Source organism: Garra rufa, chromosome 24 (genome assembly GCF_049309525.1).
Source record: "Garra rufa chromosome 24, GarRuf1.0, whole genome shotgun sequence".
Taxonomy (NCBI): Eukaryota; Metazoa; Chordata; class Actinopteri; order Cypriniformes; family Cyprinidae; genus Garra; species Garra rufa.
Window position 1 is genome coordinate 26,844,491 of NC_133384.1, and position 23,608 is coordinate 26,868,098.

At 32.9% G+C, this 23,608-nt stretch overlaps 1 protein-coding gene across 1 annotated transcript; it reads right to left on the reverse strand.

Annotated features, from left to right (window-relative positions):
- Nucleotides 1-11,187: 11,187 nt before the first annotated feature.
- LOC141300753 (uncharacterized) lies at nt 11,188-14,535 on the reverse strand. Its single transcript, XM_073831051.1, has 6 exons — nt 14,343-14,535; nt 12,824-12,879; nt 12,404-12,697; nt 12,272-12,301; nt 12,089-12,133; nt 11,188-11,995 (listed from the first exon to the last, which is right to left on the reverse strand). Exons 1-6 carry the CDS (start codon nt 14,345-14,347, stop codon nt 11,802-11,804), a joined length of 624 nt encoding a protein of 207 aa, XP_073687152.1. The 5' UTR covers nt 14,348-14,535; the 3' UTR covers nt 11,188-11,801.
- Between the last annotated feature and the right edge of the window lie 9,073 nt (nt 14,536-23,608).

A 23,608-nucleotide genomic window follows, 5' to 3' on the forward strand; every position in this document is an offset into this window, starting at 1 on the left:
TAACGTTGCAATCAAATTAATAATAATATAAAAACAATAAATGCGTCCAGGCAGTTTGGCCTGACTTGCCTGGAATGATACAAAGTCGTGAGTTGTGGTTTGAACTCGTGATTTACGGGATCAAAAACCTGCCTGGAATGCAGCATAATACTACGGGGTTGAATGCTTGAATCTTATTGGCTGACAAACGTTCTAAGGTGTGCATTATTTTCTGGGAAACGCATGACGAACGTAGTTCCAGGCAACACTTGACCGCATTACATATATCACGACTTTGCTACAGGATTTCAGTTATTTCAAAGGTCCTTACAGCCTAAAACAGCAAAATAACCAAAACCCACAATGACACTGGCCAAACAAATAAATACAGTAAACAATAGGATAAAAACAACAGATTATTTCCATGTTTTTGCCACAATATTACATTTTATTATGTACAAAAAGCACATACTCTTTTTATCCCACTCTCTCTCCCTTACAGACGCACACACATACAGTCTGCACACACGTTAGCATACACGCTAATGTTGTTAGCGCTGTTCTGACCATTAACAACTTAAAAACTACATGACATTTCTCACAATTGAGGAAGCAACAGCATGGATTTGAAAGTTTTCTAATGGTCCGTCATCAATTATTCCTTACATAATCACAATAATCCAGACTATCAAGTAATCGCTGTCAAGACCTAATATATTGTTATTAAATTGTATTGCATTGAATATGTTAAAATTAGAAATGAACTTTTGAATGAACTTTTCTTCAACTGTGTATAAAGTCTTTAACTTACGCACATGTTTTGATTAGCATCACCTGTATTGTTGTCTTGTAGCTTTGATATTATTTTGTTGTGATTATATGACATCAAATGGCACTTCTTTCAGACTAAACTTAAAAAATTCTGGCCTGATGAAAAAAGACAAGAAGCAGTTGTGTTGTAATTAGCATAACGCTCTTAATTAAATTAACGGAAACAAAACGAGATTAAGAAATGTTTTGGATGCATTTACTTGTGGGTGTCTGAAGACCTTTAGTGAACATTTACTAAACTTGTATTAGCAAAATATTCTGTTCAGTGGCTATTAACCACATCCTGTTTTTCATTGCTATCAGTCACGATGGTCCTTTATAATTTAATAAAGTGCTTTACCACAATAAACCACTAATGGGTGTAATGTGCTTTGGTATATCAGCTTGTGAAAGATAGTCACGCCACTGAGAATGCAAATGGGTTGCTTATATTTGAATTAAATGCATTACATGATTTCATGATTTCAATATAATTTCGTATAAAAAGTGCAAGAATGCACAGAATAAGCATGCTAAATTTGTTTTAAAATATTTTAAATCCTAATGTTAACTATGATATTTCAACGCCATCTTCCAATTTCTGAGGAAATTATTTTAAATATTTAGATAGTTTTATTATTTTGAAGCAGGTTCCATTAGCATAAAGCATTAACAGAAAAAAATGGCTACTACATGAACTCCATTTGTTTTGGAAAAGAAATGCCAAATTTGACAACACTATCAGATGTCACCACCATAAGATTTTGTGTTCCAATGATAAATCAAAATACTTAAATGTGACTCTTGAATAGAAGCTTTATAAACAATAACAATGTTTTAATACAGTAATTGATTGATTCAATGTATTTAATAGTTAAAATGACTACAAATGCAGGTTTTCTTCACCACCGTTAGATGTGTCAACTCTGTCACTTCTGTCACCTCCATTAGTTGAATATTTTGATAAAATTTCATTTTGATATGTCATATTTGTTGTGGAATTGTTGGTCACATGTGAAAGTGTAATCTGTATGCTAACATGAGAATATGTTTTGAAATGTCATAAACATCTTTAATGCTGTTAAAGTTAAAGGTGAAATTAGATTACACAGTCCAAGGTAAAAAAAATAAAATTGTTAAAAAAAGAAAAAAGTTGGAGGTTGTATCAAAGCATAGTTCAGTAGCTTAGTACATATAAGATACATAAATGTAGTTTAATTTGTTTGAGTACGTTTTATTTTATTTTTTTAAATTATTTTTGTTTTGTCCCACTTCTTAAGAATGACTGAGTTACTCTGTTCTGAACATCTAAATTTTAGTTTTTCCATTAAATGTATTCTAGTTGGTTGAATAAAAATATTTGGACTTTAAATTTAAAAATTACCTCAAGTTAGCATCAGGTAGATAGTTAGCTATCCATTTAGCATCCGCAAACAATATTTTCAAATAGCCTATATTATAATGGCTATTATAATTATGTAATTCATTATATTCTTTTTAATTTTAAGCTAAAATTGCCTGTACTTTGATTTTACTGTAAATATAAAGCAAATTGCTTTGTCAGACTGTGGGGCGTTTACAACTGACCAACTTTGTATTGTAATTGTAGTTGTCTTTGTAAAGATATATGTAGCTTTGGAGCCACTGACACTGTACAAACACTTACTACAGGTGTGAAACTCTCAAATCTGCTGCTGCATTGACGATGTACTGACGTAAAGCTTACGCAAAGCTCTAGCTTGTGACGTGCGTGCCCTTTTTTGGCTTCCGCTGTATTGTAAAGCGGTGTTGTTTTCTGAGTTATTTGTAGCGCATTTTGGATGAGCAGCACGCACGTTCTCTGCTAAGTGGATTTTCGCTTAAGAAGATCCTCATGTCGACGTTTATTTGAAGTTTGCTGCTTGCAGGGAACCAGCGGACGACTGGAACACACCCATATAAATAACAAGGAACGCGTAAAAGGCATGTTTTGGACTTTAAAAACCGTTCGAAAGAGGCTGTCATCAGCAGGAGTAATAGGATCCCGGTGAGGAATAATATTAAATAAATAGCAATGTATATAGCTACAATACAAGCAATAACGATGTTTATTATTTATTTGGCCATTTCAATTAAAAAGAGGGCAAAAAAAGAGGGTTGTTCCAGCCCGACTAACAAGTTAGATGAATTTGCTGTGAATTCGGTCAAAACCCCATCAAAACCAGCCAATTAATCAGACTGAGATAGCAGAATTTATGACCAACAAACCATTTTAGGCTGATTTAAGGTGTTTATCAGTGGGGGAAAATTAGATTGAAGCTAAGTTTATAGCATGCTAACAGTTGGCTAGCATTGGTGTGCAGTGTGGTCTGTATTTTTCGAAATTACAAACTGACGTTAGACGTGAAGTGTGACTTGACTGCATTTATGGTTATTTTTATTATACGCGTTATTACATTAATATAATTACAGGGTTGTATACATGAGCTCCTAATCTCATTATAGGTATCTTAGTCTGTGACTTTTGTACTTTGCAGTATGTGCCTCTAGAGTGCAGCATAGTATGTGTGTTAGGTCATACTGTATTGTGCACTACAGTGATATTTTGCTGGTCACTAATGTTGAGGGATGGTTAAAATATTGGCATGCATGATGGCATGATCATTTCAATGAGTACTTTCAAACAGTGAGTGTGAATATTATTAGCTGATCAGATGGAGTAGCAATAGGAGTAGCAATTAATGCAGAAGTTTACATTACACACAATATTAAGTTCAAGCATTTAAAAACAGCATTATCTTAACAGAACTCCTCAGAGTAATGTTAGCAATTTAAAAGGTCAAGTTAAATAAATTAGAATTTTTAATTTAAGCATTTATTTATTTAAGATGTGGCCTCCTGAATTACTTTTTTAAATGAACATATTAGTATTATTTTTTTGTAGTGTTTGATGCATTTCTTACATCAGTTGGACAACTTGTGTCTGAGTCTTATAATGTTACATTTTGAAAGGCAGACATGACAGCCCTCTAACTATTTCTGTTTGTTGTTGTTTAGGATTTTATTATTTAAATTGACCTTTTATACCTTAAAATTTATTAAAATTAGGGGGGAATATGTATGCCTCATCTAAAAGTAAAAGTATGTTTGTCTGTTGTAGGGTGTCATGTCAAAACGTTTCAAACGAAAACAGTTGGCCTGTAAATTATTGCATACATGCAGCCGTTTATTTACAACTTCCATAAAGTTACGGTAACCTTTTTTACCTAGTCAAGTATTTAGACTGTGTGTAGAGTAATAAAATAAATGTTATACCTGTGCAGTAATTATAGTGTAACCTGTTGGGTTGAACAATATCATAGAAAAACATACTTTATCTCAGGGTACTCATAAAAACAGTCAAAAACCTAGTTAAGAAACAAATATCATCAAGTCTACATCTGCAGTTAATGTTTCTTCCTCTTTTTGTAACCCCAAATTTCTCTATATGTGCTTAGATCTTGGCTTGTTTATATGCATTTGAAATAATAGGCTTGAGCGTATATGCACGTGCATCTACATACTTGAAAGTCAGTGTAAATAACATGTTGAAAAGAAACAAATAAAACAAACACTGAAATAAAAAAGAGAAATGTCTTGTGACTTGTATATTTGTTTTTCACAAGGAGTCATGTGATTTACAGGAAACCACATTGGAAGCTTCAGTTCTGTTCTGAGAAATGGCATGATAGCCTGTAATGAAATGCCTCCAGCATTAGAAAGTAAAAGGGATATTTAGTTATTAAAAAAAAGTTTACAAATTTTTTTATTTACAAGTAACTTTAGGTCAGACTGAAATATAACGTTATAACTTTAAATGTACTGACAGTGCAGTAGTTGCAGTGAAACATGAAACATGCAACCTTTACAAAGTTCAAATGTGATAGCTGTGCTGTTTTTCATTTTATATAATCAGCCTGAGATAAAAAATAAAAAGATATTGCTGTCACAAAACTGCAGTAGTTGAATAAACAATATATTGGCCATCTTAATATTTGAGGTAAATATTTTTATGTAAGACCAAAGTTTTCATATGATTTTCGTAAGGTATTTGAAGCCATGCAGAGTTTCACGAGTTAACACATAAAGTAAATAGAGTAAATGGAGTAAGAGTCATGTGTATTTTTGTGTGCTGCCCGAGGGAGGGCTCTGAGCTTGTTGTTTTGACCTAGAGTAACCCCTCTTATGGGTTAGGATAGGAATAGATTTCCAGTTTCTTCAACCCTGCTTTTCAAATAAACCTGTAGGACTTGATTTGCTGGATCAGGTGTGTTTATTTAGAGGTGAAGCTAAACTGCAGGGCTCAACAGGCCTTCCATCCCTGGCCTAAAGGGAATAGATAGATTAATAGAAATTTGACTTCTAAATTATTTAAAATATAAGAATAATATATAGGAAATATAAAAAAAAATGTATTCATAATGTATTGCCCACATAGAGATTAAATAATTCATTTAAAATGTATTGTAATTGTTAACATTCCTTTTATATGATATACTTAACTACATGTTTATGGTTCACAATAAAGTACCCAACTGTACCCAATATGGTGTACAGTCAAAACAGTGCCATGGTACAGTTGAGACACCCATTGTTAATGCTGTAAAGCTGGCTAACCATTTATTGCAAATGTAAAAAATTACAAAATTACAGTTGTGCAACATTTTTTTTGAAGTTCAGATTTTTTCTTGTTTATATAATTAAAGTTTGACGGTTGATCAGCATAAGCCTCAGTTTCTAATTTCAAAACATCACTTTAGAACTAGTAAAAAAAAAAAAAAAGAATGTGCTGCCTTTACACATTTACTACATTTGAGTTGTATTGTAATGCATTCAACTTTATTTTTACCTGGGTCATGTTTGTCTTATCACCTTGTGGCTTTTATTTTCGCTATAGTCTTCCACCTTTTGCTTGTTCACTGAGTATTAACAATTTTCCAATATTTGCATGGAAAAGGGGATTTATAAAGTTCAATTCTATCCTAAATGGGCCACGATGCCCACCAAATTTTAAGGAATACCTTATCGCTTTGCCAAAGTGATATAAAGCTTTTCCAGCATTTCTTCATGATAAAGAACCATCTGCAAAATGAAGAGAAACTTCTGAATTATGAATGCGGGTAAGTAAGGCTGTGCAATATGCACAAAATAATCATATTGCGATTTTTTGAAAGAATATTGCGATTGCGATTTTATTTGCGATTTTTTTTTTTGGCTTTTTCAAACAAGCTACATACATACATTCTAAATGTATTCAGTGCACAAGAAGTGCATAACAAAACATTTCACTATGAAATAACATAGTATTAAGTTTAATAAACAAAACTTTAGTAAAATTGTCTTTAAAACAGACAACAAAAAATAAATAAGCCATTTTACTTTTTTTCCCGATACTTTAGCCTACTTTGTGCAATAACGAATACATTCATTTCAGTGGAAAAATAAGTCCAAAACTCTCTATTTTAACATTTTTAAGGTTCTAAAATCTTTTTTTTTTTTAGAAATTCTTGTGTTTTACTTTTTCTGATAATGAAAAAGCATAAACTTTTATTTATTTTTAATCAAATGAAAAAAAAACCTTTTAATTTTTGTCAAACAAACAGAAATTTACTGTTAAAATCAATGTGTGGAAGAAAAATTATATTCAGTTTAAAACGTTTAAATAATAATTAAGTGGTTAATCTTGTTGTAATATTTTTTTTATCATATATATTGTTTTATGTAAATTATTTAAATAGGAATATATAAACACCTACATCATACTGTACAAAAGTAATACAGGACTAATATTGTTCTGCTTCATGTTAAACCGTACTTTTATTTTGACAGGTTGCCGTGAAGTTTCTGTTTGTATATGATGCTAGTTTTCTCAAATGAAACGGTAAAAGTGACACTCACAGCAGCGATTTGGCGATTGAGTTTATCTGTTCATGTGAGATGCAAATGCCAAAAATTAGCGGGAGCGTCACGTGTGCTTTAGTCTGCATGTAGTAAAGAAATAAAACGCGTCTCCACCATTCAAACATACAGAAGCAAACGGAACATGCAGGATTCATATTAAAACGGTCTTTTTGCATTTCAGTTTTCACAGACACTAGTCCATATCGCGATTTGAATTAAGTTACAGACCAACTTTTGATTTATTAATCCAAAAATCGACGAATTACGTGGCATTCCGTGCTATAGTAAATTAGGTTTTTATGAATGGAGTCCGCGATCCAGTCCGTATTTTCTTGGAGACATTGTAAACGCGCGACCATGAAGAGACAGAAATGACATGCCTTAGTGTAAATAAGATAAATAACATAAGGCAATTTAGTATGTTTAATAAAAGAACTATGTATAGACCTGTTCTATAGGAAAGATAACCTTAAATGACTTCTATTGTGATCTGGCGCTATATCGAAAATAAAACGAATTTGACGTTCAAGGGGGGCGGGGGGTGCCGTTGGGGGGATAGATAAAATCGCAGCCTTGTGCGGTTTAGAAATCGCATGTGCTTAAATCGCGATTTTTTTGCGATTGCGATTAATTGCACATCCCTACGGGTAAGTGTTACAAATGTTTTGCTCAAATTGGGGATAAATAAATACAGTTTGTCAACTGAAGTGTGCATGTTAGTTTGGTGTAAGTAGAATCAATGCTAGCCATATGGTTCAGTTTTTCAAGATGTGTTTTTGCAACATGATCTCATGAAAATCTGTATGTATTTACGCAATACAGAACATTTACACAATACTGACATATTGATGGCACCTTTACGTATGAACAACTATGAACAATGAATCCTTAATAATATTGAAATATTACTATTATTGTATTCAGTTGCCATATAAGTGCCATTGTGTTTTCAATTGCATTATTAAATTGTTTAGGCCTACTTATTTTTGTAATATGAAATAATAACATTTCGTTCTGTCCTGTGTGATTTCTGCTGCCAGTTCGTTTCGAAGAATAGCCTACATAAGCTCTTAAATGAGTAACATTTTTGCAATAGTTTAGTCATTACTTGTAATGTAATGTACTTTGACATTTCCCTGCATATTTCAGTCAATTATGTTTGATATCTTTTTATAGTGCCTTGCAAAAGTATTCATACCCCTTCATTTTTTTCACGTTTTGTTGCAGCATTGTTAAGCTGCTTTAAATTGGTTTTTCCCCACATCAGTTTACACTCCATACACCATAATAATGACAAAGCAAAAACCAGATTTGCAAATTTTACAAATTTATTAACCCTCTGGGGTTCTTCGGTCACTTTTGACCGGAATTTTTTAAATAAAATTTTTTTAAAAATCGTAGCTTCATCGGAATGGTATGAAACCTGGTGACTTTTATGGTACTTGGTATATGAACACACAAAAAAAATGGGGACAGGATTGGAAAAGTCTAAGTGGTCGTAAAAAAAATAGTCACACTCGGGGTCTTCGGGTCAAAATGACCGGCCATAGGAAATGAATGGGAAATTGGCAAAAATATGAAAATACAGAGTTTTTTTGTGCATACAATCTACAAATCAGCCACAATCCAGAAAAAAAGCACACAACTGTGAAGGGGTGACTCTCTAAAACATCAAGAGTGCAAAACACTACAAAACACTCACACACACACACACTTATACACACAAAAACACACGCACACACAAATGAATGTGTGTCATTTCAAAAGCTAATTTTGGGAAATGTGTGAAATAGAGGCAATCAATGTAAGAAATAAAGCACACAGCAATGAAAGCATGAGACTGTAAGCCATCAGAGTTCCAAAATAGACACACACACACACACACACACACACACACACACACACACACACACACACACACACACACACACACACACACAGGGAAATATGAGATTGGTGAGACTGTAACAGAGGAATGTGAGACTATGAATCAAATAAAAGGGAGACATTGGATCCAAAATCCAAAAGTCACACACCATGTCACACACACACACACACACACACGGAAAAAAGATTTCAAAACAAGCATCATTTGCTCAAAGTGCTATATGGAGACACTCTGTTGTGATTTGTCACAACCTGATCTGTAATCACAATTAGTATGTAAATAATATGTAATTATAGTAAGAATGATATTTAAAACAAACTTTTTTTCCCTCTATTTTTTTATTTACTATTTGACAATTGTTATACTTTTCTGTTATTTTAGATTTATGTTCATAATTGCTGTTGCCTTTTGAATAAGAGTTACTGTTCATTGAATATGTAAAAAAAGAATGCACATAAAATGTAAATAGGGTTAGGATGATATTTAAAATATTTTTATTTCTCTATTTTCCATTTAATGTTTGATAATTATACTTTTGCTGTTATTTTGTTGCCCATGCTGTTGCTGTTCATAATTCCTGTGCTAAATAAGAGTTATTGTTTATTGAATTTTACAAAAAATTATTTAAATCAAAATGTTCATTATAAAAGGGTTACAAAATAAAAAAAATGGTATGACTGAAAGAACGGCATTTTTATTCAGTTAGAATTAAAACAATGGGTAACAAAATGCTTTCCATTGTTTCTCTTTCTAATGCAATGTTCTGGTTTGACTGTATTATAAAGTAAAACTGGCACTTCAAATTACCAGTTAAACCAATCAAACAAACAAAAAACTTGGCAAATAATAAAAAAATAGTCTTTGATAATCTAATTTTATATAATAAAATCCACAACCTGAAAAGGCATTGGCAAATATGTGCAAAAACAACTAGAATTCACAAATCCTTCTATAGAGAGCATTACATCCATCTAGTGGTTAAAATAGGATATATGCCTGGTAAAACTACGCCACCAGATGGCACAAATCCGACTTCAAAAAATTATTTTCTATAGGCCAGGTATCTACTTTAAACTAAAATACAGCATTAATTAAAAAAGAATAAAAATTATATATATTAAAAAAAATTCTATTATATTCAATGGCAAAAAATAGATCATAATTGTAGCATAAATATTAATTATTATCATAAAATTCTGTCAAAACACGACAGAAAAAAAGAAAAAATATTATTGAACAGAAATACATTTGATTGATTTTACTGAAAAAAAGGAAATAATGATTTCAGGGCTCCGGTCACTTTTGACCGTGAGGGCCCTGAGTGTGACTGGTCGGGGAAGAACCCCAGAGGGTTAAAAATAAAACACTGAAATAAGTGCATTGCATAAGTATTCATACCCTTAACTCAGTACATAGTTGAAGCACCTTTACAGCCTCAAGTCATTTTGGGTATGATGTGACAAGCTTTGCACAATTATCTGCCATTCTTTGCCTCACTTTTTCACCTCTCAAGCTCTGTCAGCTTGGATGGGAGCTGGCAGACATTTTCTAGAGTCCTAGTTCCAATCGTCTTCCATTATGGATAATGGAGGCTACATGCTTCTGTGAACCTTCAATGCAGCAGATTTTTTTCTGAACTCTTCCCTAGATCATTGCCTTAACGCAAGTCTGTCACTGAGCTCTACAGGCAGTTATCTTGACCTCAGGACTTGGTTTTTGCTCTGATATGCATTTTCAGACCTTTTCTGAGCGGTGTGTGCCTTTCTAAATCATACTCATTCAAATGAATTTGCCACAGTTTAACTCCACTCCAAGTGTAGTAACATCTAGAAGCAATATGAATGCTCCTGAGCTAAATTTCGAGTGTCCCAGAAATGATGCAATTTTCAGTTTTTTTTTTTTTTATTTCTAATAAATTAAAAAAGTTGTTACAAACCTGTTTTGTGCTTTGTCATTATGGTGTATGAGATGTAGATTGATGTGGGGAAAAAAAGTAATTTAAAGCAGTTTAACATAATGCTGCAACAAAACAAAATGTGAAAGAAATGAGCAAGGTTTAGGTTTGGGGGGTAGGTTAAGGAGTTTAAAAATAGGGTGTTTTAAATATTTGACGTTGTTAAGGTAAAAATGCGTAGCCATATGAAATATGTTCGAATTGTACATTTTAGCATTAATAAAAAATGTTTGTTTTGTGCTTCTAAATTTAACGTACCAATATCTATGCATAAACATTAAAACCAGGCTGGTATAAAGAAAAGTGTTTTAGTGAATAAGAAGGAAATTTGTAAGAAATAAATCTTTGTTTCTCATCAGCCTGACACAATAATAAGGAAGTAAATCAGTTATTTCCTTAACATGTTAATCATTGGTTGTTCGAGGAACTGACAAACGAAAATAACAAAAGCTGGACTTTTTGGAATGTTTGATAATTTACAGTAGACTGGAACTTGCATGTAAAGCCATTCATCAGTTTCAGGTTTAACAAGCCGCATGTAACTAAATAAACAATTTAAAAAATAACTAAATAAATAATTGACAGGCACCAATCATAGAGGCAATGTGCTGCTAGAGTAAAGTAAAACAAGATAAAACAATAGTCACTATTTTCTTTATTTAAAAAAAAAATCTGTAGAAAAATAGGGCATTTTCACAATATAAATATGTAAGATATATGCTTGATTTGATACTTTTTAGTAAAGGGAACAGATAATATGCCTTCAGTTCTAGATGATCTTTGGCATTTAGAGCTAAAACAGTTTCTAAAAAATGTTTCACAGTTAGAGATGATATACTGTATGGAGTTAGGCATGTACAAATACTTACAGTTTTCATTTAAAAAAAAAAAACTCTACAATGGTAGATACATAATGGCAACATTTCTAAACTATTTTTGCTCAGACGTTTGTTTGGTATTGTGCAAACTTTCTTTCCCTTACTTTTTGTAGATGTACTGTCTTTGCTTTCATCATTGGCCCTTGGGGGCCCCAAACAAAAACAATACAACCACAAACAGTAAGGAAAAGAAAAATTGCACAACATGCAAAAAAATAGTGGGTAGATATAGCTTAGGCATATTGGGGTGTAATGTTTCTGTGCTGATCTTAAGTTTATTTTTCTGAGTCTAACACTTTGGAACAGATGTTCATCCTTATGGTACACTGTTGTGTTCTCATTCAATTTAAAATCATGCACTGGCATAGTTACTCTATATATTACATGTGTGGAGCAATTCAGATTGTGACTTGTCATTTTTACACGTTTCTTTTTTTGCAATGCATGTACAGATAACATGGACGAACAGCAATACAACCACAAGCACAACCAAACATAGGGAGGCAATAATAACCCATGTGATATAAGTACTAGTTTCAGTTGGCAGGTTTTCATCATCTTTGCCATCTATGACAGAAAGAGGGGAAAACATACATTGTAAAGACCCTGAGAAAGCAAAGTGATAGCTCATAAGAATAATTTGTTTCTAATGCTATGTACCTTGTTTTGCCATCGGAGGAAATACAGTGCTTGTAACTGATTGTTCTGTGGGAAGATAAAAACTATTTTGTTTAATGAGGTTCACTCAATTCTAAAGCATTAAAAAGCACAGAAAGTAAGTAACTACTTAAAAAAAAGACTAGTTTTCATCCCTGTGAATTAAAAAAGTATTTTTCAACAAACCTGTGGTTGTTTTTGGTTTGCATTGCTTGTCTGCAAAAAATAAGATTTTTTTAAAATGACACCTTTAATTAATGACATACAATATTTGTAATAAAAATAATAATATATTGATTTAAAAACTGCTTTATATACCTGTGACAAATAGCATAATCTCACAGCTTGGTTTTCCGTTGATACAGAGAATATATATGCCTTGATCTGACTGATCACATCTGTCAATGGAAAGGGACAAGTCATCATTCAACGCTACTGTCCTGTTCAAGAAAGTGTCCCCTTTTTTGCTGTCTCCGTTATATTTCCAGATCACTCTTTCACCAGAATCTTTTTTCCAAAGGGCATTTATCTCCATGTTGCCCTCGATTTTCTGAATCTGTGTGCCCAGACAGGATAGTCTAATGTTTTCACCCCTACAGTTAGTTGTGGCACCTCAATACAAAACAAAGCAAAATTACATTACTTGTTTGAAACAACAAATACGACTTGATACAGATGTTAAATTATGGTAATTCTGTAAGAAATAAGACTTGCATTATTTGTGTATAAAGTGCTTACCTGCATTGGCTGTGCTTACAGAAAACAGCAGGAGGATCCATAACATGTCTGTTGACCTACAGGTAAAATGTATACATTTAAATCTATGAAAATCTATGAAACATAGCAGTTCAAGAAAACCAGTTATATATTACTGGACTAATTTTTATCAGTGAATAGGGTTTTGTTCACTGCAGGGGAAATCTGTTTGCTTGTTTGGACATTTTAATCTTTTTTTTGTCTTGTTTAGGTTTAATTTAATTATCTTCACTGCAGGGAGAGTTTGCTTCTTTTAACATTTTCACAATTTTGACAATATATATTTATTTTATTTTATTTGAAACATGATAAACTATATGATATGTTTACTATTTGATCAAATTATTTATTTTACATATGCAGTATGCTGAGAGTGTTAGAACGCTTATTATAATAAAAAAAAAACTGTCTTCACTGAACCGTTGCAGCCTTGCAAAATAGATGTGGAAAGTACAGCCAATACAAAATACAAACAGTTGCTGTAATCTGTAGGCTAAATATACCTGCATGCAGCCTTTACTCTATTGCATGCTCTGACTTGCAGGTAAATTGTGGGGAAAGTCCACTGTTGTGGAAAAATAATGATGCTCTTGAAAAAAAAACACCATAAAGGTACATTCCCAAAACTGTCATTTTGTCAAAAAAAAAAAAAAAAGAAAGAAAAAAAAAAAGAAAAGAAAAAAAAAGTTAATTGTCATTTTGGGAAATCATATAGAAATATAATCTTAAATTAACCCCCCATTGTGAACCAAAGATGCATCCAGTCGTTTCAGATTTCAGGTTTCGTATTAATAGCTGTTGCTGTGTGAAAATCTTGACAGCCTTATGCTGTCTAAAGTCCCTTCGAAGCACAGGGAATTTAAAATATTTATCTAGAGGAGAGCGAGACACCATCTGAAACTTTTTGACTTCTCAGTTTCTGCAAATTTACATAGGCTTAAGAGTAGGCTATATTTTTCCACATTAAGTTCACAAAGTACAAATATGTTATTTTTGTCATTACTTTTTTATTTATTTACCCCAAAATAGTGGAAATGAAATGCGAAAACATGCCCTATCTGGTGCATATTATAACATCTGAGAAGCACGTAACATGACCATGACTAAAATATTTTGTCAATGAAAACGAAACAGACCAGCCAACATGCTTTACATTTCTTGAAATAATAATTTCTGAACATTGAAACTCTCAATTCTCAACTGTTGAAAGTAATTAGTGTAAATTACCTCACTAATCTCATAAAATAGCATAATAAAAGCGGGGCACATTGTTTGTGCATCCAATCCAACCCTATACACAAATACACATTTGTTCAATCAAAAGGTAAAATGCCCCTTACATGTATACAACTGTGTAGAATCGATGTAATAAATAGGCTACAGTTCATGTTGAGTATTCAAATAATTTCCTTTATTTGTTTACTTTCCACGCAGTCTGACAGTTTTCCAGGAGATTCTAGCTCTTCTGCGCTAAAAGTAGGCTATTAAGCTGTATACTCACAGCATTTCGTCCAGACATGTGGTCAGCTCAGTTGACAGTAGATCTCTTCCCTGTTTCTGTTCTCAAAAGTGTACACGCGCTTTTACTTACCCCTATGAGGAAATAACTAAATGCATTGCAGCTATTGGTTTGACGAGCGTTGCTACAGAGAGTCGACTACACGACTGCAGCAAAAAATAGCTGCCTACTGCTCCGGGTGTGTGTTCACTGTGTGTGTGTTCACTACACACTGCAACCGACAGTGACCTGAATAAAGGTCAGTGTTAAGTGAGAACGCGTATTATAATCAAAGAACTGTCTTTACCGAAGCGTTACAGCCTTGCGAAGTAGATGTGAAAAGAATCAAAGTACAAAGCGTTGCTGTAATATGCAGGCTGATTATATGCATGCATGTGCAGCCCTTATTCTATTGCATGCTCTGACTTGCAGATAAAGTGGTCATGTAAATGATGCTCTTTATAAAAAAAGCTAAACTTTTGCTTTTTAAACTTTAAAATCTTTTAAAGATATTGCTAAACATTTATTTAACCATAGCAAAAGAACATTTCTGGCTTAAGTAAATTTATCAATTAAAAAAAAAAAAAACATTCAAAATGGACAGTAAAGATATGAGAATATAAACGAACAGGACCTTGGTATAGGTAAAATCACATTTATGTCAACGGTTTTTGTAAACAATGACTTCACTAAACAATGCCCTCTGGTGGTTACAGACTGTCTAACTATGCAAGCAAGGTAAACAATAAAGATATGTAAAGAGACGTAAATATAAGACATATTAAAATGCAAAAAAAAAAAAAAAAAAAGATAAACTTCTTACAGCAGGCTTTCGTCAGCTCATAGTTCTCTTTTACCACACAAAATGCTTTTATTATTCATTTTGATGCTTGAATTTTTGACCATCCTGTTTGTGATTGATTCTGCATGATATTAAAATTCTGATGTATTCTAAAATAAACAAAAATGTTATTATTCTGTGGATTTACAGTGATGCTATTTAATTATTGAATTATAATCTAAATAATTAATAATTTGTCTTCATAGACTATTTTTTTCAATACATCCTAATTGTATTTTGTCTTGTCTATTCTAAAAGCTTTTATTTGCACTCTGTAGCTCTGTACAGCACTTTGGCGCAACTCTGTTGTTTTTAAATGTGCTATAGAAATAAAATTTGACTTGACTTGACTTGACTTGATCCTACATGGAATTATTATAGTAGTACTGCCATAACCATTACTTTGTCAAAAAGATCTCTAGGCAATATGTCACATTAAATAAAATGTTCAGGTTGTTATTAAATTCCTTATTAGAGAATGGCAGCAGAAGAACAATTTGTTTTGTAAAAAATAATGTTCCTCTGTTATTTGTATACTGAAGTACCAAATAATAAAACATGATATATCAAGCATTTGTTATGTAGGATTTATTTATTCTGTACAAAATAAAAAAAGACTCTGGAACAGATTCTGGAAATGCATTTCTTTTTATTTAATGCGTGCATATACCGTGTCCTGTGTGGGATGATGTTGTCCTCTGTTTCTTTGTACTTTCTTTATATTTACAGATGCATATGTAATTTCACCAGCTTCATTCCCCTGAAACAGTAGAGGTAAGTGTACATTTACATTTGATAACAAAAAAATAACACAGCTGAAGTCAAATGTTTCCATACAGCTTGCAGAATCAGAAAAATGTGAATTATTTTACCAAAATACGAGGGATCATACAAAATGCATGTTATTTTTTTATTTAGTACTGACCTGAATAAGACATTTCACATAAAAGATGTTTACATATAATCCACAAGAGAAAATAATAGTTAAAAATATATGATATTTAAAAATGTTCAAAAGTTTCCATACGCTTGATTCTTAATACTGTGTTGTTATACCTGAATGATCTACAGCTGTTTTTCTTTTTTTTTTTTTTTTGTAATAGTTGTTCATGAGGCTCTTAATGCATCGTTTCCTTCTGAAGCATCAGTGAGCATTTGAACCTTCTGTAAAAACCGAAGAATTTGTGGGATCTGAAGTTTTTTTCTAAAGAACAGCAGGCAGTTTAACTGTTCAGGACAAAAAAGGGACTAATAAACAACTATCACAAAAAAAAACAAAAAAAAAAAAAACAGCTGTGGATCATTCTGGTAACAACACAGTATTAATAATCAAGCATGTGTAAACTTTTGACTAGGGTAATTTTTATAAATCAAACTGTCATTTTCTCTTGTGGAATATATGTTGAATTAGACTTCTTTAGAAGTATACCTGCTTGTCCTGTGTAATTTTAGGCAGTGTCATTGATTCCTTTGAAAAGTCATCTGAAAAAAAAAATGAGAAAAAGAAGAGAAAATAACATTAATTTTATAATTTGTATACATTTGAGCAGTTAAAATTTAGAAATGTATAAATTGTACTATGCACTGCTAACCTTTTTTTGGTCTTTTTATTCTCCAGCACATACACACATTTGACATCAGTGAGAGTAATAGAAGAACACAGATCACAGGCAGACATATTGTGGTTATGATATAATTCCCAATAGCTTTTGTTTTCTGTTCTGCATTATTTTGCTCTACATCAGGATATAGAAAATATGGCATGGTTTTAGGATCTGAATTGTCAGTTCAGTTTAAACACATAAACATTTCATATCTGTAGGCCTATGATTATGTTATTCATAGGATTGTCTGAAATGCATGCATACCTTCATAGTCCAGCTTTGTGCATTGAGTTTGCTCAATCTTATAGTCAGTGCAGCAGTAGAGCACAAGATCAGTGTCAGTGATGTTGATCAGAAGCAGAGAGTGAGTGTTTATGGATGAACTGAGAGCTTTTATACGACCTGCATAACTGGGGTGAATATTAGAGGGCTGTAATTTAGTTTCTGGACCATAACCATATTGCAGTCTCATAATTCTGACAAATGTTTGGTTTCCATTTGTAACGATCCAGGTAGTCTCTTTATCATCTTTAATGCTACAGGAGAGTGTTGTGTTTCCTCCTGGAAGAACTTTCACTGATGATCCTTCAGTGACAATCATTAAGACACTGAAACCTGAAGATGAAACAAAAGCAAGTATTATGACATGACATGAACTGGCTTTCTTCACTTATTCATCTTTGACTTTGCAATTGAAACATTAATATCTACATTTATATTTACATTTAGTCATTAAGCATTTGCATTTATCAAAAGCTACTTACAAATGAGGACAATAGAAGCAATCAAAACCAACAAAAGAACATAATATGTAAGTGCTATGACAAGTCTCGTGTTTAAAAAAATAAATAAATAAAAAGAAAACAAGACAGAATAGAAAAAAAAAAAACCAGTGAATGCCAGTGGTAAAAAAAAACAAACAAAAAAAAAAAAAACAAGTCAAAAGATTATTAAAAGAATACATTAAAGGGTAATTTTTTAAAACAAATAAAAATGAAAAGAAGTAGATACAAAAGAAAAAAGAATAGAGAATGCTAGTTTTTAGGTCAAGTGTGTGTATATATATATATATATATATATATATATATATATATATATATATATATATATATATATATATATATATAAACAAATAGATAAAATAGAAATAGAATAGAACGTACCAAGGTGCTGTACAATTACATTAATGACAAGATAAAATACAAAGAGAGAGATCATAAAAACAAATCAAGAAAATAAAGTATAATAAAATAAAATAAAACAATAACAACAAACAAATATAAATGGAACTAATCTGAACCAAAAGTCTTCACAAAGCAGCAAAGGCCTCATCAAACAAATAATTCTTAAGATGCAGTGCGTGTACAGCTATAAAAGTGTACAAAAGCACCTACTTTATCCTAAAATTAACAGGTAGCCAGTGTAAAGAGGCCAGAATAAGGAATATATAATCCCTTTTTTTTGTGTTAGTCAGCAACCTTGCTGCAGCATTTTGTACCCGCTAAGGACGTGAAAGCGAAGACTGACTTGCACCCTTACAGGTACAAGGCATTACAATTATCAAGAAGTAATAAAGGAATAAAGGCATAAATTACTTTCTCTAGATCACTGAAAGATAAGACGGATTTGAGTTTAGCTATATTTCGCAGCACACTAATCACACCAATCGACAATACAAACCCATGTACTATAATATACTAAAATCAACATTAGTCACAGTGACCATAGCAGTGCTTATTGAACGCAATACTCTTCACATTTATGATTTAGAAATGACAGAATACTTAGTGTCCACCTAACATCCTTTTGAACAAACCTCAGGAAAAGGTTTTCATTTCCATTTCTCAGTGGGACAGAAAATCTTTTTTTAGAAAAGATCACATGCATTTTTTGGACCCTTTTTGTGTAGTTATAAATACCCACAGCAGCTTCAAGCTTACCAAGAGAACACATTCACAGTCTCAAATTGATTTTTTTTTATATTCTTCAGAAGTATAATCATTTCTTACTGCAAACTTGTACTGTATGTGTTCAGTGTGATAATCAAGCGAGACAGATAATCTGTAAATCAGTTACTATCAATCCAAATCTTATTCTAAGCAAGATTCTTTATGATACCACAGTATAACATCGTTAACTCAGTCGATCTCTCTCTTAATACTTTTGAAGAAAAGGTCAGAAAAAAAAGAATTTGATAAGAAATGATAATTTTGTCCATATAATTTCAATCCATCATGCACAGAAAAACAGACACTGTTAAATGCACTCATATTAGTAAACACATAGGATACATCTATATAGCAAAAGGATGATGCATAAAACATTTGGCATGCTTACTTATCAGTTCTCTCAGCATCATTTTCTCTGGGCTTCTCTCTCTGTGGTTGCAAGCAGACTGAAAGCCACTTGTGGTGTTTTCCTCTTTTAATTTTTATAACGTCATAGAAGCCATTGACTCACCAATAGGAAATGATCCTTATAGGAAAAGACACACACAGCAATACAAATGAATGAACAGGATCAGTGTCTCTAGGTTGTTTGCAGTTGTTTATGAGGTTGAAAGTCATATGAGGGTGAGTAAATGATGACAATTTTTAGTTTTGGATGAGCTATCCTTTTAATTATACTAAAAAAAAGTTGATGTAGTTGTTGAGGGTATAGTTTTAGGAGGGTAACAATTTCCTTGGTCTTCAAAATCAACTTACTGTGATATGACTGATATGGTCCTTTCTTTTGAAATAAAAAAATATTAAATATGGATAACTACAATACAATAATGACGTTGCTTATGCCATCATGTAATTCTAATGTCATTAAGCTATTAAGTTATAAACTATTGCCTTAAATAATCAGATTCAGCCTCAATCTTTAGGTACAATTCATAATTTTCTATTCAAATTTACAAAACAAGTTAAGCTGAGTTCATTGAAAAATGTCAATTTTCAAAGCAAGAACAGATATCTTATAAAGTGGTTGTTGTGGTGAAGTTCATAACAGATCAATGACAATGGCCACAGAGAACAAAAAAGCAAAGGTTGATAATGATTCAACTGAATGCTTGCGTGATGCATTAAATGTTTCAGGTAAAATGTTTATTGATCCGAATTAATTTCAATCAAAATTCTATAATAAAGCACCACTAAGACTTTATAAATTAGGCATTCTTTTCAAACATACACTTACTTTTCTTGTCTCCAGTAGCAACTCTCCCTCTGCTGTGTCAGCAAGCAAGTATGATAAACACTGATCTCTGTGGAAAGATATGTTTTTGTGATTTGTACACATTGCAGTCTTTCCTTAAGGTTACTTTCACTATTTGATTTTTTTTATATGCTAATGTTAATAATGTATCTCAACAAAAACATATTTGGAGAAGATGTGGTCTTGCTGTTAAAAAATGTGTTAAAGCCCCTGAGTTCCTGTATCAGGAAATCCATGTACTTACCAAGAAAACACTGACATGACTGAGACTTCCGCAGGAGGTAATGTTTGCCTTACAAAGTCTTAGCAGTGTCATACAGAGCTTTACCACAATTACCTCTTTAATGGGGGTTATTATATAAATAAAAAATATGAATACAGACCATAAGTCAGTGCTCTTTAGATGCTCTTTGCAACAATTAATTTGTCACATCTCACCAAGTGTAAGAACAGCACAAAGACAATATTTTTTGTAAATATAGTAATGAAATAATATTTACAAAAATATTCCCTTTGTGCTGTTAAGATGGACTCTTGAGTGTCTTTTTTAATTGAGTACTGACCTAAATAATATATTTCACATAAAAAACATTTACATATAATCCACAAGAGAAAAAAAGTTGCATTCATAAAAATAACCCATGTTCAAAAGTTTCCATATGAATCCTAATACTGTGTTCTAACCTGAATGATCCACAGCTGTGTTTTTGCTGTTTCTCGATAGTTGTTCATGAGTCACTTGTTTGGTCTGAACAGTTAAAATGCCCGCTGTTCTTCAGAAAAGAATCCATATTATTTTGATTATAAAATATTCTGGACAAAAACACATACTAAAAATGGTCAAAAATATCAGCATTTCTGCAGAATTTATGTGGATGATCATTCAGTGATGTGATGATGTTTCATTCTATTTGGCTACAGAGCACAAAGAAAGATCAGAACATAAACATGATCCTAAGACTATTTATATGTAAGTACGTGGAATGATGTTTGAGAAGCCAATATAGAAATGCAAATGCTTTTATTTGACTAATTTTGTGAATATTATTGACTTTTGTATGATAAAATGCTTGTGCTTAAAATGCTTAAGTGAATAAATGTCCACAATCACCATGATTTTTTTTTAAAATCATGTTGTAGGAGCCTATGCGTTGATGTGAATGCATTTTGGGCTGTTACCACTTGGGGGCAGTATGTGCACATAAGGTTTTTAAGTCGGTGTTTCATTCACGTAGAGTTAGCAGGCTTGAGAGAGGGAACGCATACAGTTTTTACCACACACACTCATGCACTTCAGGACGCTAAGGTGTTCACCATTATCAATCGCAAGTATGTATTTCCATTATGCTAAATAAAGTGAACTTAAACTAGAATTGGAAGCAAGACTGGACATTGGTTGTGTGCGTAAAACGTGCGTTGAGATGCCAAGCCTACAGCAACAAGCTGCTGATACATTAGTAAAAACTTATTTCCCGTTGGATTGCTGAGGGGCTTGAATGGATTATACGTGGATCGCTATTGGAGTGGATTTCCGTATAAACGCCAAATGTGGAAAGTGAGCGAGGATTGAAGGAACCTGCTTGCTGTGATTGAGTTTGCAACGCTGACACGGGCGGACAACAAGGAAGACCGGTGGGTGCTGTTTATGTTGTTTAAAGGCTTCATGTAATGGAATGTGAAGTTTTAGATCAAACGGAGACATGCTGTGAAATGCATGATAGTTTGTGCTGGCTGTGTTGTTCATGGATGGAAAGGAAGAATCCGGTTGTGAAATGGCTGCTGGAAAGGTTGTTACGGAAAATGTTGCAAATGATAATGGTGCTGTTAATGAAAATGTGTCGCAAAAGAGAGTGAGAAAAATGACTGCAAAGGGGGTTGCGTTGCTCTTTGAAAATTTGCAAAAGTCTAGAAAACAGAAGTTGAGTCAAGTAAACAAAATCAAACAAAAGGTGAATGATATCATTTCTCTTAAAACCACAAGTGAAACTGTACCAAATGTTGAAAAGCAAATGAAGAAGTTTGTCAAATATTGTGAAGAAGCTGAAGATTTGCATAATTCAATTGTGGAAATGCCAATACCTCAGGATGAGTTTGATAAGCAAACCAAATGGTTCAATGCTAAAATGGCTGAAAATCTACGTTTTCAAAAGGAAATCACAGAATGGTTGTCTGATGCTGGAAAGTCGTGGAGTGTGGATAAAGCCTGTGATGCTTCATCTGCAGTAAGCAGTGAAATAGGACCTGATGACAGTATTTCAAATGTGTCTACAAAACAATCCCAACGTAGTAAAGTGTCAGAAACGTCAAGTACTTCAAGTTCGACTTTTTCTGCACGGATAAAAGCAATGGCAGAAAGGGCTGCATTACTACAACATGCTGCTGCTATGGAGAAGAGACATACTTTAGAAGAGGAAGAAGAAATACTTCGCATTCAAAGTGAAAGACTCAAGAGACAAAAGGAACAACTCATGATGAATGCAAAAATAGCAGCCACAGATGCAAAGTTGTCAGTTTTAAAAGCCAGTGATGTTGGAAGCAGCAAAAAGGCATCATCTGATGACTCAAAGAGTAAAAAATTACACTCATCGAAACCTGATTTACAAGTACATCTTCCTGGTAATTCAACTCAAGTTGCTATGCACTGTACAACTACACAACAAGCTGCAGGCATACAGGATGGCACAGCTGCTGTTCAAAATAATCCAGTCTCTCATTCCCAATTACAAGATCATTCTTTGCAATCTCATGTCCATCCACAAACTGATACAGGACAAAGTATTTTGTATAACATCATGCAGCAACAGGCAAATATAACAGCTCAGCTTGTGCACAGGGGGGACATGGCTTCTTTACCTCCTCGAGTAATTCCAATCTTTGATGGAGATCCCTTACAGTTTGCTGCCTTCATTCAAGCCTTTGAGCATGGAATTGAAAGAAAGACCACAAATGCACAGGATTGTTTGTATTATTTAGAACAGTACACTAGAGGACAACCCAGAGAGTTGGTCAGAAGTTGCCATCATATGTCAGCAGAACAAGGATTCCGTAAAGCCAAGAATTTGTTGAAGGAACACTTTGGTCATGAGTTAAAAATTACTGCAGCCTACATGGAAAAGGCTTTGAACTGGCCTGTAATAAAACCTGATGACATTAGTGGTTTGCAAGCATATGCTTTGTTTCTGAGAGGGTACTGCAATGTAATGGTAAACTTGCAGTATATGGATGAGATTAATGTATCATCGAACCTTAAGGATGTCATGATGAAACTGCCTTATCGACTTAGGGAGAAATGGAGAACCACAGCTTGTGAATTGCAAGAACGTAATGGTTGTAGGCTTAAGTTGACAGATATGGTGGACTTCATTGAACATCAGGTTAAAATTCTCACTGATCCTCTCTTTGGAGATATTAAAGACACACAAGCACCTATATCCCACAAAGCCAAAGTCAAGTCTGTACCTTACAGTGGTAGGGGGCGAAATTCAGCTACAGTTGCTGTAGTCAACACTGTTGAAAGGTTTCAGTCTAAAGTCAACTCATCACAGGACAGTTTTTCATCCTGTTATGCATGTAAAAAACTCATGTCTTGGAGAAGTGCCCTGAGATTCAGAAAATGACTCACA